Here is a 19,036-nt window from a genome sequence, read left to right on the forward strand (position 1 = left end):
GCACGGTGGCAGGATTCCGGCGCCTGTATGCTGGACGCCAGGAGCCCGACCGCCGACAAAGTGAAGACCACCCATGTAGAAGTCACCGTCCCCCCTCCATTAGTGGCAGATGTTAGGTGCAGAAACTTGGTAACCATATAGATGGAAGCTGTTCCTCCCACATGATACGGCATGGTTCAGTATCCCAGCCGGCATAATGCTGGTGTCATGTGACCGGTGCTGGAATCCCATCACCGCTCAGGAGACCGGGTCCGGATTACCGACAGCCAACAACCTAAAGGTGAATATCTGGGTTCTAGGTCAGTGTTAGGACCTGGCGGGTGGTTAGGATTAGGCACTAGCCGCCACCCACCGGGGGCTAGCCATAGCAGATACCCCTAGAGGGTTAGTACTAGCCGCCACCCCCAAGGGGTAGGGCGGGGGAAAGGGGTACTGTTGGTCATATGGTCACCGGCATCCCCACCACAGGGATTTAGTATTTATTCCCATGATACAGCCAGTTGATGATTGCATGTGTTTGTTCTAAAATCAAAGGTTATTGTTGTATTTTCTTGTATAAATCGATAACATCCCTGTCTGTCTCGTATATAGATGTTATCAAGTGGTCATAAAGCTCTGGTGGAGATGCAGGATGATGTTCTGGATCTCTTGCGTTCAGCAGTTAAAGATTACCCGAAGTCTGTGGTAAGATCCGCCACTTTCTTCTATTTTTATTTTCTTTTTGCTAAAGTTTAAACATGTTGAAATATAGCCTTGGTCTCATATAGGAGTGTTTGCCAGAACACACATCCTGCATCAGTGTTACAGGAACCTCACAATATCACTCCCGTTGCTGGGGACCCTGCTCCTACCACTATATAAATCTCTGGCTGGTGTTTCTGGTTTTCCTTCTTTCTTCTCACTGCACCATGACACTGCCCCTCACTGGCACAGTCACACTGAGGAGAGGATAGGTCACACTGAATCCCATAAGAGTAGCACAGCCACTCCACTCCTGATTTACCCTGTGCTTCTGTGAACAGTCTGATTTTCTGATTGGCTAATAATCTGGAGATGACATTTGAATACAAAAAGGTGCTCCGTACCTAATCAAAGGCCTTGTGAGAACGTTTAATCTCCAATTTTTATTACAATTTCTATTCCTGTTGGACAGGAGCCAAGTTTGCTTATGATTTTAATGAAGTGGTACATAGAGTGCATTTAAGGGGTAAATTTACTAAGATGGGATGTTGCCCATAGCAACCAATTAGATTCTACTTCTCATTTATCTAGCACCTTCTAGAAGATGATACCTGGAATCTGATTGGTTGCTATGGGCAACATCCCATCTTAAAAAGAACTCCCAAATTAGGGGGTCATTCTGAGTTGATCATAGCTGTGCTAAATTTAGCACAGCTACGATCATCTTCCCAGACATGCGGGGGGATGCCCAGCACAGGGCTAGTCGTCCCATCCCCGTCCCCCCCGCACAAGTACAAAAGCATCTCACAGCGGCGATGTACTTGAAGAGTAACTCCCGTCCAGCGCAGCTTCTGCGGCTGGCCGGGAGTTACTCGTCGCTGCTCTGGGTCGCAGTGGCTGCGTGTGACGTCACGCAGCCGCTTTGGCACGCCCCCGCACGGTCCGGCCACGCCTGCGTTGGCCGGACTGCGCCCACAAAACAACGGCCAAACGCTGCCGTGCCATCCCTTCCCACCCAGCAAATGCTAGGTAACGACGGCCTCTGGCCGTCTGGCTTGCGCCTGCACACTGCGGCGCCGGCGCATACACAGTTCTGACCTGATAGCTTCGCTGCGAACAACTGCAGCGTGCGATCGGGTCGGAATGACCCCCTTAGTAAATGTACCCCTAAATATGAGTATCTGCAATCATATGTCTTATACAATGTAAACATCTACTACCTGATGGTAGCATAAGGCTTTGGGTCTTAGGATCGGTACGTAGGCAGTCCATTTCCAGAACTACAGTTCATTTTGTGTTTTGGTTTAAATGTCCTTGAAAGATGATTTTATACAAACCAGCTTTCCAGAGAACAATTATTATTATTTTTTTTTATCTCTTATAGGACAAGCTTGTTAACATCCAAGGAGTCCTTAACTCAACTGAGATTAACCTGCAGCACCTCACAGCTTTGGTGGACTGCCGTGGCTTGCACTTGGTAAGTGGCGGGTAGCGTCTATGATTGGTCTCACCAACCTCTCCCTGCGGAGACTAAGATGTGACTCTTGTTTCTTCCCTATAAGGACTATGTCCAGTCTCTCACTGGCTTCTGTTATGACGGAGTGGAGGGGCTCATCTACCTGGTCCTTTTCTCCTTTGTCACTGCCCTGATGTTCAGCTCCATTGTCTGCAGCGTGCCCCACACCTGGCAGCAGAGGAGGTATGTGAGTAACAGTACTTACTTTCTGTGTGTCTGTGCGTGTTCCCATCTCTGCATACAGGAGAGGCTGACGGGTGCCAGGCTGTGAAGATCAGGGACAGTAATAGCTAACACTGACCCGCTCTACCTGCATTACAGGAAAATTGTATTGGTAAAGTAATTACTCTGCCAGCTCTTCTTACATAAGTTTTCCAGTCTCCTGGAGATCTGCAGAGGGTGCTGTCAGATAAGAAGGCATCCGGTGATCTGGAAGATATTTAATCCGATATTTAATCCTCTAAAAAGGACATTCTTTCCGCTTTAATTATATTACAGTTTAGAAGCCTCCTCTCCTTAATAACATTAGTTAATCTCTTATTTTTATGCAAAATAATGTTACAACTAATGTAGAAAAATAATTTGTGTACCAGACTTAATTTCATTTAAATAATGCTTATGCGACCCATAAAGGGCCACAGAGACATACTGCGGGCACAGGTGCAAATGGGGGTGTGGCCAAGCACAGGGGCGTGGTCATCATTAGGTAAAATAAGTAGGAAAAATACCATGCTCTTTGCTTTTGTGAGATGTGGAGGGGGCACTCCTCCTCCTCCTTAGCATCGCCGGGCTCCCCAGACCAGCCAAAGTCCGGGCAATTAGTACCCGCTGCACCCCCTTCTTAGCATCCCTGCAACCATACAGATGGCAGTTGCCTGTCTTCTATCTATATGAGGAGAGTGATGTCACATTACAATGTAATTCATACATGGTTTGATAGAATTACAAATTTCCACACTGCTGCCACCTTGTGTCTGTTTTGTGACAAGCAAAATTTATTTTCTGGCGTAATTCAATATAAAGAAATACTAAGGGGCACATTTATATATTTTTGTACTAAAACAATGTGAAAATGCTATTCACATTGTTTTAGTATCATTAAAAATGTATCAAAGGGCTTTTGGTGGAGAATTTGCTAAATTATTCTCCATGCCCTCCAATGTGCATATTTTTAGTATTCAGATTACATTTGCCATGCCTGCAACAGGAGATGTGATCTGTTTCACATTTACTAAAGTCAAATTGTAAAATAATACAGGTTGAGTATCCCATATCCAAATATTCCGAAATACGGAATATTCCGAAATACGGACTTTTTTGAGTGAGAGTGAGATAGTGAAACCTTTGTTTTTTGATGGCTCAATGTACACAAGCTTTATTTAGTACACAAAGTTATTCAAAATATTGTATTAAATGACCTTCAGGCTGTGTGTATAAGGTGTATATGAAACATAAATGAATTGTGTGACTGTAGACACACTTTGTTTAATGCACAAAGTTATAAAAAATATTGGCTAAAATTACCTTCAGGCTGTGTGTATAAGGTGTATATGTAACATAAATGCATTCTGTGCTTAGATTTAGGCCCCATCGCCATGATATCTCATTATGGTATGCAATTATTCCAAAATACGGAAAAATCCCATATCCAAAATACCTCTGGTCCCAAGCATTTTGGATAAGGGAGACTCAACCTGTAATAATAGTGGGAGCCTCATGAAAATGATGCCATCTTCAGATTGCGCTATTGAGGCTTTTGGTCCATATCCCCTACATCTTACATGCTGACAAGCAGAACAGAGCCTGGAGACGGCTGACAGACCACAGGCTGATCACAGAGAACATAAATTAGTTGTAATAGAAAGTAAAGAAAAAGAAAAACACACAGATGATCCGACCGGGCCACAGAGAAGGAGCCGATTCCTGGGTGTAGGAAAGTTCTATTTCATTATATTCTGGGAGCAGTAGCACATAGCACATCCGGGGGGCAGATTCAGACAGGAGCTCTGTGGACGGGTAGATGTCACATGTGCTGACCCCCGAGAATTGTGGGGAGGGGATTCGCTGGTACAGAGCTTTCTCGCAAGCTCTGTCCCAGTATATGTATAATACAGTCATGCAATATTTGCAAATGTTGCATTGTGAATGTAGGTGAAATTATTTTATGTCAACCATATCTGAGATGCGGATTGTGATTAATGTGCCCCTTAGAAACAACTGCAATTCGCTATAAAGCTTTCTTTACCCAAAAATGTATGTGTATATGTGTATATATATATATATATATATATATATATATATATATATGTCCAGATTAGTAGGTACTCCAAGTCTCCTTAATAGTGTATCTGCCGCGGTGCTTAGCTCATGGGGATAAACATATGAGACAAATAGCGGCACTCCTGGCGGGCTTGCAATAAGACTCAAGACACCCTGGTTCAGCAACTTTTCGGAATTTACTCCGTCCTCAGGCTACAGGTAATTCCGAAACGTTGCTGGACCAGGGTCTCTTGAGTCTTATTGCAAACCCGCCAGGAGTGCCGCTATTTGTCTTATATATATATATATATATATATATATATATATATATATATGTATGTATATGTATGTATGTGTGTGTGTGTGTGTGTGTATATATATATATATATATATATATACACTGCTCAAAAAAATAAAGGGAACACTAAAATAACACATCCTAGATCTGAATGAATGAAATATTCTTATTAAATACTTTGTTCTTTACATAGTTGAATGTGCTGACAACAAAATCGCACAAAAATTTCAATGGAAATCAAATTTATTAACCAATGGAGGTCTGGATTTGGAGTCACCCTCAAAATTAAAGTGGAAAAACACACTACAGGCTGATCCAACTTTGATGTAATGTCTTTAAAACAAGTCAAAATGAGGCGCAGTAGGGTGTGTGGCCTCCTCGTGCCTGTATGACCTCCCTACAACCCACACAAGTGGCTCAGGTAGTGCAGTTTATCCAGGATGGCACATCTATGCGGGCTGTGGCAAGAAGGTTTGCTGTGTCTGTCAGCGTAGTGCCCAGAGCATGGAGGTGCTACCAGGAGACAGGCCAGTACATCAGGAGACGTGGAGGAGGCCGTAGGCGGGCAACAACCCAGCAGCAGGACCACTACCTCTGCCTTTGTGCACGGAGGAACAGGTGGAGCACTGCCAGAGCCCTGCAAAATGACCTCCAGCAAGCCACAAATGTGCATGTGTCTACTCAAACGATCAGAAACAGACTCCATGAGGGTGGCATGAGGGCCCGACGCCCACAGGTGGGGGTTGTGCTTACAGCCCAACACCGTGCAGGATGTTTTGCATTTGCCAGAGAACACCAAGATTGGCAAATTCGCCACTGGCGCCCTGTGCTCTTCACAGATGAAAGCAGGTTCTCAATGAGCACATGTGACAGAGTCTGGAGACGCCAAGGAGAACGTTCTGCTGCCTGCAACATCCTCCAGCATGACCGGTTTGGCAGTGGGTCAGTAATGGTGTGGGGTGGCATTTCTTTGGGGGGCCGCACAGCCCTCCATGTGCTCGCCAGAGGTAGCCTGACTGCCATTAGGTACCGAGATGAGATCCTCAGACCCCTTGTGAGACCATATGCTGGTGCGGTTGGCCCTGGGTTCCTCCTAATGCAAGACAATGCTAGACATCATGTGGCTGGAATGTGTCAGCAGTTCCTGCAAGACGAAGGCATTGATGCTATGGACTGGCCGGCCCGTTCCCCAGACCTGAATCCAATTGAGCACATCTGGGACATCATGTCTCGCTCCATCCACCAATGCCACGTTGCACCACAGACTGTCCAGGAGTTGGCGGATGCTTTAGTCCAGGTCTGGGAGGAGATCCCTCAGGAGACCATCCGCCACCTCATCAGGAGCATGCCCAGGCATTGTAGGGAGGTCATACAGGCACGAGGAGGCCACAGACACTACTGAGCCTCATTTTGACTTGTTTTAAGGACATTACATCAAAGTTGGATCAGCCTGTAGTGTGTTTTTCCACTTTAATTTTGAGGGTGACTCAAAATCCAGACCTCCATGGGTTAATAAATTTGATTTCCATTGTTAATTTTTGTGTGAGTTTGTTGTCAGCACATTCAACTATGTAAAGAACAAAGTATTTAATAAGAATATTTCATTCATTCAGATCTAGAATGTGTTATTTTAGTGTTCCCTTTATTTTTTTGAGCAGTGTATATTCCCCTTATTGTTTATGTAATAAGATAGAGGTTTGTAACTGCAGTCCGTGGACTTGGGATAACTTATTAGGTTACATTACTGCATGTTACCATTTACAAAGCTGTACTTTGTGGCACACAGACACGGTCAGCAGGAGAACTGCTCTGCTGCTAATAAATATAGTTACACCCAGGAAAAAGCATTTGCATGTTCCATGCCATTGAGTGTTGCTTTCATTCAGATATTTTCCCTTTTCTTCTGAATTTGCTGTGGTCATGTGAGTGTCGCCTTTCCGCCTATTAGGGCCAGCTATGAAGAGGGGGAAGAGGAGACCACCACACCGGGGACACGACAGACTCATGATAACCTGTACCGGGTGCACATGCCCAGTTTGTACAGCTGTGGGAGCAGCTATGGCAGTGAGACCAGTATCCCAGCAGCCGCACACACAGTCAGCAATGCACCTGTGACAGAGTACATGTGAGTTACCATTATGTATAGTTGGATTACCTGTGATCGGCCTCTTTCCTGTAGTGCACTGTGCCTCTATAGAATATTCCACTGGTTCTGAATAGTTTTACTTGAATATAAGTGTGTTCTGTTAACCTGCTATAAACCTGTGCATAGCGTCATTGCCTCTTCTTTATTGCCCTGAGAATTCTTTGGGGGAGATGCCGGAATGGCTTCCTATTATGTCTCTTCATTATTTCTGTCCATGGCCCAGGGAGGTAATTGCTGTTATTCAATGCCTGTCTGATCCTCTCCGACGGAGAGGATCCGACCGTTTCAATTTGCGGGCATTTCCGACAGGTTTTGCCCATTTCGACAATGCTAATTCAACTTTTTTTGAAGTCGAATCAGCATTGTCGAAAACGGTCCAAAAACCTGTCAGAAAAGGCTGCAAATTCGACAAAATATGTGGATCCGCGGCTGATCCACCGAACCACCTGTTTTCCAACAAGTCGGAAAACTGAGTTGAATAGATTGAATTCTGATTCGACCTAAAAAAGTCGTAAAGTGCCGTCTTTCCAACTTGACGACAATTACGACTTCAATCGAATAGACCCTTATGTGTGTAAAGCTCCTGTTGTACAATCGGGGTTCAGTATGATATGCCGGCGGTCGGGCTGCCGGCGACCAGCATACCGGCGCTGGGAGCCCGACCGCTGGCTTACCGACAGTGTGGCGAGCGCAAATGAGCCCCTTGCAGGCTCGCTGCGCTCGCCATGCTGCGGGCACGGTGGCGCGATGCGGGGACGGTGGCGCGCTACGCGCGCTACACTATTCTTTTTCTCCCTCCAGGGGGCTCGTGGACCCCCACGAGGGAGAATAAGTGTCGGTATGCCGGCTGTAGGGATTCCGGCACCGGTATACTGTGTGCCGGGATCCCGTCAGTCGGCATACTGAAGACCACCCGTACAATCGAATGGTCCCCTTAGATTTACAACCCAGATATGCAGGAAAGTGCCCGCTCACTCAGGGATGATCTGCAAGAGCTCACATGATCCTGTATGCTGGATGCCTCGATCTGCCTATCACCCACAACAGTGCAGCGTTCTCCCAATATGGCTGGTGGTTACAGCTGCACTGCAGTGTTCTCCATGTGCTTCCTTCAGCCACTACTTGCAGAATGCAGGCGTACTGATGCTGCTGTTGCCTGTTAGAGACAAACAGGTGGTAATGGCTGAGAAAGGAGCAGCCCTGTGCCATTAGCCCTTCAGGGTGATCTACCAGATCGGGAAAAATGTTACACCTCAGCTACTGTAAGTAGTATATAAAGCGTAAATGGATGCAAGTGGGAATCTAGTGATACTCAAAATCAACTACGTAGAACCTTGTATTTTCCTAGCAACTTGGTGCTAGTTATTTTTTAATTCACATCAAATTACAGGATAAAAATACTTTAGCGAGGAAGCCGCTCAGACTGATCTTTTTCATGTGTCTAATGGCCACATACAGACCAAATTACATTTCTCTGACGTCCTAGTGGATGCTGGGAACTCCGTAAGGACCATGGGGAATAGACGGGCTCCGCAGGAGACTGGGCACTCTAAAAGAAAGATTAGGTACTATCTGGTGTGCACTGGCTCCTCCCTCTATGCCCCTCCTCCAGACCTCAGTTAGATTTCTGTGCCCGGCCGAGCTGGATGCACACTAGGGGCTCTCCTGAGCTCCTAGAAAGAAAGTATATGTTAGGTTTTTTATTTTACAGTGAGACCTGCTGGCAACAGGCTCACTGCAACGAGGGACTAAGGGGAGAAGAAGCGAACCTACCTGCTTGCAGCTAGCTTGGGCTTCTTAGGCTACTGGACACCATTAGCTCCAGAGGGATCGACCGCAGGACCCGTCCTTGGTGTTCGTTCCCGGAGCCGCGCCGCCGCCCCCCTTACAGAGCCTGAAGCATGAAGATGGTCCGGAAAATCGGCGGCAGAAGACTTCAGTCTTCACCAAGGTAGCGCACAGCACTGCAGCTGTGCGCCATTGCTCCTCATACACACTTCACACTCCGGTCACTGAGGGTGCAGGGCGCTGGGGGGGGGGGGCGGGGGGGGCGCCCTGAGCAGCAATAAAAACACCTTGGCTGGCAAAATAATCACAATATATAGCCCCAGAGGCTATATATGTGATAATTACCCCTGCCAGAATCCATAAAAAAGCGGGGGGAAAGTCCGCCGAAAAAGGGGCAGAGCTATCTCCCTCAGCACACTGGCGCCATTTCTCCCTCACAGTTCCGCTGGAAGGAAGCTCCCTGGCTCTCCCCTGCAGTCTGCACTACAGAAAGGGTAAAAAAGAGAGGGGGGGGCACTAAATTTAGGCGCAGTATAACTTATAGCAGCTATAAGGGGACATAATTCAGTTAGTCCCTGCATTATATAGCGCTCTGGTGTGTGCTGGCATACTCTCTCTCTGTCTCCCCAAAGGGCTTTTGTGGGGTCCTGTCTCCTGTTAAGAGCATTCCCTGTGTGTGTGCGGTGTGTCGGTACGACTGTGTCGACATGTTTGATGAGGAGGCTTATGTGGAGGCAGAGCAGATGCCTATAAATGTGATGTCACCCCCTGCGGGGCAGACACCTGAGTGGATGGACTTATGGAAGGAATTACGTGCAAGTGTCGACTCCTTACATAAAAAATTTGACGACATGCCAAATGCGGGACAGCCGGCTTCTCAGCTCGTGCCTGCCCAGACGACTAAAAGGCCATCAGGGGCTCTAAAGCGCCCACTACCTCAGATGGCAGACACAGATGTCGACACGGATACTGATACCAGTGTCGACGACGAAGAGTCAAATTTAATGTCCACTAGGGCCATTCGTTGCATGATTGAGGCAATGAAAGAGGTATTACACATTTCTGATATAAACCCAGGTACCTCAAAAAAGGGTATTATGTTTGGGGAGAAAAAACTACCAATAGTTTTTCCCCCATCTGAAGAATTAAATGAAGTGTGTGAAGAAGCGTGGGCTTTCCCCGATAAAAAATTGGTAATTTCTAAATAGTTACTAATGGCGTTCCCTTTCTCGCCAGAGGATAGGTCACGTTGGGAAACTCCCCCTAGGGTGGATAAAGCGCTCACACGTTTGTCAAAAAAGATGGCACTACCGTCTCCGGATACGGCCGCCCTAAAGGAACCTGCTGATAGAAAGCAGGAGGCTATCCTGAAGTCTGTATACACACAGGTGTTATACTGAGACCAGCTATTGCTTCAGCATGGATGTGCAGTGCTGCTACTGCATGGTCAGATTCCCTGTCGGAAAATATTGACACCCTAGACAGGGACACTATATTGCTTACCGTAGAGCATATAAAAGACTCAGTCTTATACATGAGAGATGCACAGAGGGAGATCTGCCGGCTGGCATCTAGAATAAGTGCATTGTCCATTTCTGCTAGGAGAGGCTTATGGACTCGGCAGTGGACAGGGGATGCAGATTCAAAAAGGCACATGGAAGTTTTGCCTTATAAGGGTGAGGAGTTATTCGGGGATGGTCTCTCAGACCTAGTTTCCACAGCAACAGCTGGGAAGTCAGCATTTTTGCCCCATGTCCCCTCACAGCCTAAGAAAGCGCCGTATTATCAGGTACAGTCCTTTCGACCCCAGAAAAACAGGCGGGGAAAAGGCGGGTCCTTTCTGTCTAGAGGCAGAGGTAGGGGAAAAAAGCTGCAACAAACAGCAGGTTCCCAGGAACAAAAGTCCTCCCCCGCTTCTTCCAAGTCCGCCGCATGACGGTGGGGCTCCACAGGCGGAGCCAGGTACGGTGGGGGGCCGCCTCAAAAATTTCAGCGATCAGTGGGTTCGCTCACAGGTGGATCCCTGGATCCTTCAAGTAGTATCTCAGGGGTGCAAGCTGGAATTCGAGGCGTCTCCCCCCCGCCGTTTCCTCAAATCTGCCTTGCCGACAACTCCCTCGGGCAGGGAGGCTGTGCTAGAGGCAATTCACAAGCTGTATTCCCAGCAGGTGATAGTCAAGGTGCCCCTACTTCAACAAGGACGGGGTTACTATTCCACACTGTTTGTGGTACCGAAACCGGACGGTTCGGTGAGACCCATTTTAAATTTGAAATCCTTGAACACATACATAAAAAGATTCAAGTTCAAGATGGAATCGCTCAGGGCGGTTATTACAAGCCTGGACGAGGGGGATTACATGGTATCCCTGGACATCAAGGATGCTTACCTGCATGTCCCCATTTACCTTCCTCACCAGGAGTACCTCAGATTTGTGGTACAGGATTGCCATTACCAATTCCAGACACTGCCGTTTGGACTGTCCACGGCACCGAGGGTGTTTACCAAGGTAATGGCAGAAATGATGATACTCCTTCGAAAAAAGGGAGTTTTAATTATCCCGTACTTGGACGATCTCCTTATAAAGGCGAGGTCCAAGGAGCAGTTGTTGGTCGGAGTAGCACTATCTCGGGAAGTGCTACAACAGCACGGCTGGATTCTAAACATTCCAAAGTCACAGCTGGTTCCTTCCACACGCCTACTGTTCCTGGGGATGGTTCTGGACACAGAACAGAAAAAAGTGTTTCTCCCGCAGGAGAAAGCCAAGGAGCTGTCATCTCTAGTCAGAGACCTCCTGAAACCAAAACAGGTATTGGTGCATCACTGCACACGAGTCCTGGGAAAAATGGTGGCTTCATACGAAGCAATTCCATTCGGCAGGTTCCATGCAAGGACCTTCCAGTGGGACCTCTTGGACAAGTGGTCGGGATCGCATCTTCAGATGCATCGACTGATTACCCTGTCTCCAAGGACCAGGGTGTCTCTGCTGTGGTGGCTGCAGAGTGCTCATCTTCTAGAGGGCCGCAGATTCGGCATACAGGACTGGGTCCTGGTGACCACGGATGCCAGCCTTCGAGGCTGGGGGGCAGTCACACAGGGAAGAAATTTCCAAGGACTTTGGTCAAGTCAGGAGTCGTCCCTACACATAAATATTCTGGAACTGAGGGCCATTTACAATGCCCTAAGTCAGGCAAGGCCCCTGCTTCAAAACCAGCCGGTACTGATCCAATCAGACAACATCACGGCAGTCGCCCATGTAAACCGACAGGGCGGCACAAGAAGCAGGATGGCGATGGCAGAAGCCACAAGGATTCTCCGATGGGCGGAAAATCACGTCATAGCACTGTCAGCAGCGTTCATTCCGGGAGTGGACAACTGGGAAGCAGACTTCCTCAGCAGACACGACCTACACCCGGGAGAATGGGGACTTCATCCAGAAGTCTTCAAACTGTTGGTACACCGTTGGGAAAGGCCACAGGTGGACATGATGGCGTCCCGCCTCAACAAAAAACTAAAGAGATATTGCGCCTGGTCAAGGGACCCTCAGGCGATAGCTGTGGACGCTCTAGTGACACCGTGGGTGTACCAGTCGGTTTATGTGTTCCCTCCTCTGCCTCTCATACCAAAGGTACTGAGAATAATAAGAAGGCGAGGAGTAAGAACGATACTCGTGGTTCCGGATTGGCCAAGAAGAGCTTGGTACCCAGAACTTCAAGAAATGATATCAGAGGACCCATGGCCTCTACCGCTCAGACAGGATCTGCTACAGCAGGGGCCCTGTCTGTTCCAAGACTTACCGCGGCTGCGTTTGACGGCATGGCGGTTGAATTCCGGATCCTAAAGGAAAAGGGCATTCCGGAGGAAGTCATTCCTACGCTGATAAAAGCCAGGAAAGAAGTAACCGCAAACCATTATCACCGTATTTGGCGAAAATATGTTGCGTGGTGTGAGGCCAGGAAGGCCCCTACAGAGGAATTTCAGCTGGGTCGTTTTCTGCACTTCCTACAGTCGGGAGTGACTATGGGCCTAAAATTGGGTTCCATTAAGGTCCAGATTTCGGCTCTGTCGATTTTCTTCCAGAAAGAACTGGCTTCAATGCCTGAAGTTCAGACATTTGTAAAGGGAGTGCTACGTATTCAGCCCCCTTTTGTGCCTCCTGTGGCACCTTGGGATCTCAACGTGGTGTTGAGTTTCCTGAAATCACATTGGTTTGAGCCACTTAAAACTGTGGATCTGAAATATCTCACGTGGAAAGTAGTCATGTTATTGGCCTTGGCTTCGGCCAGGCGTGTGTCAGAATTGGCAGCTTTGTCATGTAAAAGCCCTTATCTGATTTTCCATATGGATAGGGCAGAATTGAGGACTCGTCCCCAGTTTCTCCCTAAAGTGGTATCAGCTTTTCACTTGAACCAACCTATTGTAGTGCCTGCGGCTAGTAGGGACTTGGAAGATTCCAAGTTACTGAACGTAGTCAGGGCCTTGAAAATTTATGTTTCCAGGACGGCTGGAGTCAGGAAAACTGACTCGCTTTTTATCCTGTATGCACCCAACAAAATAGGTGCTCCTGCTTCTAAGCAGACTATTGCTCGCTGGATTTGTAGCACAATTCAGCTGGCGCATTCTGCGGCTGGATTGCCGCATCCTAAATCAGTAAAAGCCCATTCCACGAGGAAAGTGGGCTCTTCTTGGGCGGCTGCCCGAGGGGTCTCGGCTTTACAACTTTGCCGAGCTGCAACTTGGTCAGGGGCAAACACGTTTGCAAAATTCTACAAATTTGATACCCTGGCTGAGGAGGACCTTGAGTTCTCTCATTCGGTGCTGCAGAGTCATCCGCACTCTCCCGCCCGTTTGAGAGCTTTGGTATAATCCCCATGGTCCTTACGGAGTTCCCAGCATCCACTAGGACGTCAGAGAAAATAAGATTTTACTCACCGGTAAATCTATTTCTCGTAGTCCGTAGTGGATGCTGGGCGCCCATCCCAAGTGCGGATTGTCTGCAATACTTGTATATAGTTATTGCCTAACTAAAGGGTTATTGTTGAGCCATCTGTTGAGAGGCTCTGTTATATTTCATACTGTTAACTGGGTATAATATCACGAGTTATACGGTGTGATTGGTGTGGCTGGTATGAGTCTTACCCGGGATTCAAAATCCTTCCTTATTGTGTCAGCTCTTCCGGGCACAGTGTCCTAACTGAGGTCTGGAGGAGGGGCATAGAGGGAGGAGCCAGTGCACACCAGATAGTACCTAATCTTTCTTTTAGAGTGCCCAGTCTCCTGCGGAGCCTGTCTATTCCCCATGGTCCTTACGGAATTCCCAGCATCCACTACGGACTACGAGAAATAGATTTACCGGTGAGTAAAATCTTATTTTTAGACACTCTTGTTTTTAATATTGCATATCTATATATCAGGTGATTTTAAAGTGTGTACTAATGTTACCGTACAACAGCATATTAACCAAGGCTGTTACATTACAACGATGTGCAGCATGCGCCCGGGCCCTTGTCTCTCTAGCCAGAGGCACAAGTGTGTTCCTTAACTTCCTTCCCAAATCATGTCCAATCAACTGAATTTACCACAGGTGGACTCCAATGAAGCTGTAGAAACATCTCAAGGATGATCTGTGGAATCAGGATGCACCTGAGCTCAATTGTGAGCTTCATGACCAAGGCTGTGAATACTTATGTACATGTGATTTCTTAGTTTGTTATTTTAATAAATTAGCAAAATCTCAAACACTTTTTTCACATTGTCATTATGGGGTATTGTGTGTAGAATTTTGAGGGGAAAATTAATTTCTCTTACGTCCTAGAGGATGATGGGGTATAGACAGGTCCACCAGGAGCCATTGGCAATTTAAGAATTAAATAGTGTGGGCTGGCTCCTCCCTCTATGCCCCTCCTACCAGACTCGGTTTAGAAAATGTGCCCGGAGGAGCCGGTCACAGCTAGGGGAGCTAGGTCTTGAGCCACTGACTCTGCTGACTGGACATTGAGCTCCAGAGGGGACAGATCGCGCCCCGCCACAGGGGAACGCTCACCCTGGCAGCCAGCCGCCACCCCCTCACAGAGCTGAAGTGTGGCGAGTTAGTCACTGTCCCCCCTTACAAGCGGGGGGTCAGCGTGAAGAGGGCGGCTTAAGGGTGGGAGCGCGGTTTTAACCGTGCTCTGGGAAGGCTCAGTGGTGCGGCGCTGTGAGGGGCACCCTGAGCCAGCAAAAAACCCTACACTGACCACATCAAGCCTGTCGTGGTCTGCGGATCTCAGCCAGCACAAAATTCCTCAGGTCAGTATAATCTTCAAGAGCGGGAAGACAGCGCCATTGAAGGGGCGGAGCTTCTCCTCAGAACGGACCCAGCAGCGTTCAGCGCCATTTTTCCTGCCTGCAATCACTGCCAGTGGATGTCCAGGTCCCTCCAGAGCAACTCCAGCTATCTGTACGGTACCAGGGGGTTGTAGAAGGGAAGAGAGGCTGTATAAAGGCTGTCTCCCCTATTAAGGGACTCAGTCAGCGCTGGTTAGGGTCTCCCTATACCTCTAATAGCGCTGTGTGTGGGTTGGCTCCAATCTCTGTGTCTCTCTGCCATTCTTGTGGGGAAACTCTGTCTACCCAATACCCTGTGTGTTTGTGGGGTGTTTGGTGTGTGTGTGACAACATGTCTAGGGACACTGTTTCATATGCTGCAGAGGATTTATCTTCCCAGGAAGACTCCATACCATGTAATCAGGATTGCACTGTTGTAGCGCAGATCCCAGCTAGAGAGCCAGAATGGTTAGTCTCTCTGAGGGGGACTATTTCTCAGATTTCTGATAGGGTTGCTAGGACCTAGCATGCCACTCAGGTTTTACAATCCTCTATGGTCGTATGGTCGGATACTGCTTCCTCGTGCACTTGCAAAGCTTATGCAGGATGACACGGACACAGATTCTGACGCTGCAGACTGTGACGGGGATGTGTTGAGGGGGACAGCATCACTTGCTAAGGGGGTGCAGTTGATGATTGAGGCTGTAAGGGATGTTTTACACATTTCTGACTCAGCTCCTGAGCAGGTGGAGGATGCCTTTATTTACAGATAATAAGATGCCCCCCCCCCCCACCACCACCTTCCTGGCATCCAAAGAATTAAATGCTATCTTTGAAAAGCCTGGGAAACTCTGGAAAAGAAATTCCAGATCCCTATGAGGGTCTTGGTTGCTTTTCCCTTCCCAGAGGAAGATAGAAAGAAATGTGAGTTAGTCGATGCCTCTGTTTCCAGGCTGTCCAAACAGGCAAACAGGTGGTGTTGCCAGTCCCGGGATCTACCGCGTTGAAGGACCCGGCAGATCGCAAGGTGGATGCTACGCTAAAATCCATTTGCACGGCTTCAGGGGCTATATTACGGCCTACTATAGTCTGTGCTTGGATTGCAAAAGCTATTGCTAGGTGGTCAATCACTCTGCAGGAGGAATCGAATACGCTGGATAGAGGTGACGTTGATTTATTTTTACGCTATATTCAGGATTCTGCAGGGTTCCTGGTAGATTCCATGAAGGACCTGGGTTCCATGGCTGCGGGGATCTCCTCCATGTCCGTCTCGGCTCGCAGGGGTCTTCGGGCGCGGAATACAGGAAGAGCGTGGAGGGCCTACCCTATACAGGTCAGGCTGTCTTTGGGGAGGCACTGGATGCGTGGATTGCCACGGCTACCGTGGGTAAGTCTCCTTTTCCCCCCTCAGCTGCACCGGCTACGAAGAAGCCTTTTACACCTGCCACGTCACAGTCCTTTCGGCCCGCGAGGTCTAGAAAGAACAAGCCTTCGAACACCTTCTTCAGAGGTGGTCGTGCCAAAGGAAAGAAACCTGCTCCTGCAGGTTCCCAAACCCAGAAGCCTGCTTCTGATACCCCTAAGTCCTCCGCCTGACGGTGGACAGCTAGGCCTGGAGAAGGGTCAGGTGGGGGCAACAAGACTCCGGCAGTTCAGCCACATCTGGGTGTCGTCTGGTCTGGACCCTTGGGTCCTGGATATAGTGTCCAGGGGGTACAGACTGGAATTTCAAGATCCCCCACCTCACCGTTTCTTCAAGTCAGGCTTGCCAGCTCTGCCGGCAGACAGAACAATTCTTCTGGAGGCCATCAGAAAATTGGTGGTGTCAGAAGTCATTGTTCCAGTTCCGCCTCAGCAGTGGAACAAAGGTTATTATTCGAACCTTTTTGTGGTACCGAAACCGGATGGTTCGGTACGGCCAATTCTGAACTTAAAGTCTTTAAACCCTTATCTCAGGGAGTTCAAATTCAAGATGGAGTCTCTGAGAGCTGTCATCTCAGGACTGACGGAGGGGGAGTTCCTGGTGTCTCTGGACATCAAGGATGCGTACCTCCACATTTCCATTTGGTCGCCGCATCAGGCATATCTCAGGTTTGCACTGTTGGACGATCACTATCAGTTCCAGGCGCTGCCCTTTGGCCTCCCCACAGCACCAAGGATCTTCACCAAGGTGATGGCGGAGATGATGGTTCTCCTTCAAGCAGGGGGACGATCTCCTGATCAAGGCGTCATCCAGGGAGAAGTTGTTGCGATCCATTGCTCTCACGACACTGAACCTTTCGAAGTCTCATCTGGAGCCGACAAGGAGGCTGTCTTTTCTGGGAATGATCCTAGACACGGAAGTGCAGAGGGTGTTTCTGCCGGTGAAAAAAGCATTGGTGAGTCAATCAATGGTCCGGGATGTCTTAAAGCCTACCCGGGTCTCCGTTCATCAGTGCATCCGCCTTCTGGGGGAAGATGGTTGCCTACTACGAGGCTCTACAGTACGGAAGGTTTCATGCTCGATCCTTTCAGCTGGATCTATTGGACCAGTGGTCGGGATCTCACCTACACATGCACCAGAGGATCCCTCTGTCTCCGAAGGCCAGGATTTCGCTCCTCTGGTGGATACAACTGTCTCACCTTCTGGAAGGCCGAAGGTTCGGCGTTCAGGACTGGATCCTTCTAACCACAGATGCAAGTCTAAGAGGTTGGGGAGCTCAGGGGGAAATCTTCCAAGGACGGTGGTCGGATCAAGAATCCCTCCTCCCGATAAACATTCTCGAGCTAAGAGCCATGTACAACGGCCTTCTGCAAGCAGCACACCTTCTACAGGATCGGGCTGTTCAGGTGCAGTCGGACAACGTGACCACAGTGGCCTACATAAACCGACAAGGCGGAATGAAGAACAGGGCTGCCATGTCAGAGGTGTCAAAAATCCTCCTCTGGGCAGAAAGGCACACGGTGGCGATGTCAGCAATCTTCATTCCGGGTGTAGACAACTGGGAAGCAGACTTCCTCAGCAGACACGATCTCCATCCAGGAGAGTGGGGCCTCCATCCGGAGGTGTTCGAGGAGGTAACCGGTTGGTGGGGGGTTCCTCACATATACATGTTAGCCTCCCGCCTCAACAAGAAGCTGCGGAGGTACTGTTCCAGGTCGAGAGACCCACAGGCAGTGGCGGTGGACGCACTGGAACACCGTGGGTGTTCACGTCAGTGTCTGTGTTCCCTCCACTTCCTCTGATACCAAAGGTTCTTCAACTGGTAAGAAGAACAAAGATTCTGGCAATCCTCATTGCTCCGGACTGGCCAAGGAGGGCTTGGTATGCGGATCTACTGGATCTTCTGCTGGAAGATCCAAGGCCGTTACTTCTTCGGGAGGATTTGCTACTGCAGGAGCCGTTCGCTTATCAAGACTTGCTACGTTTGACGGCATGGCGGTTGAACGCCAGATCTTAGCTTGGAAGGGTATCCCGAGTGAGGCCATTCCTACCCTGATGCAGGCTAGGAAGGGGGTAACGTCTAAACATTACCATCGCATTTGGAAAAAATATGTTTCTTGGTGTGAGTCCAAGAAGTTTCCCTGCGGTGGAGTTTCAACTTGGATGTTTTCTCCTTTTCCTGCGAGCAGGGGTGGATATGGGGCTGAGATTGGGCTCCATCAAGGTCCAGATCTCTGCTTTGTCTATCTTCTTCCAAAAACAATTGGCTGTCCTCCCTGAGGTTCAGACCTTTTTGAAAGGGGTTCTGCACATCCAGCCTCCCTTTGTGACGCCAACGGCACCCTGGGATCTCGATGTGGTGTTGCAGTTCCTGCAGTCTGCTTGGTTTAAGCCTCTACAGGAGGCTGATCTCAAGTTTCTCACGTGGAAGGCGGTCACTTTGTTGGCCTTGGCTTCTGCACGACGCGTGTCGGAAATTGGGGGCTTTATCTTGTAATAGTCCCTATCTGATCTTCCATGAAGACAGGGAGGAACTTAGGACTCGTCCACAGTTCCTGCCTAAGGTTGTATCGGCTTTCCATATCAACCAACCTATTGTGGTGCCAGTGGCTACTGACTCC

General features: G+C 48.6%; 1 protein-coding gene across 3 annotated transcripts in view; it reads left to right on the forward strand.

Moving 5' to 3' along the window:
* TTYH3 (tweety family member 3) overlaps nt 1–19,036 on the forward strand; it is a 249,378-nt gene that overhangs the window by 210,429 nt on the left and 19,913 nt on the right. For 2 of the 3 annotated variants that reach the window (XM_063934627.1, XM_063934628.1), the window contains exons 9-12: nt 592–684; nt 2,066–2,158; nt 2,244–2,380; nt 6,703–6,879. In XM_063934627.1, coding sequence (XP_063790697.1) covers nt 592–684; nt 2,066–2,158; nt 2,244–2,380; nt 6,703–6,879 — 500 coding nt within the window. Of the gene's footprint in view, nt 1–591; nt 685–2,065; nt 2,159–2,243; nt 2,385–6,702; nt 6,880–19,036 lie in introns of those variants that run through there. The other variant, XM_063934629.1, reaches the window with a different exon arrangement.

This window comes from Pseudophryne corroboree, chromosome 7 (genome assembly GCF_028390025.1).
Source record: "Pseudophryne corroboree isolate aPseCor3 chromosome 7, aPseCor3.hap2, whole genome shotgun sequence".
In the NCBI taxonomy this organism is placed as follows: domain Eukaryota; kingdom Metazoa; phylum Chordata; class Amphibia; order Anura; family Myobatrachidae; genus Pseudophryne; species Pseudophryne corroboree.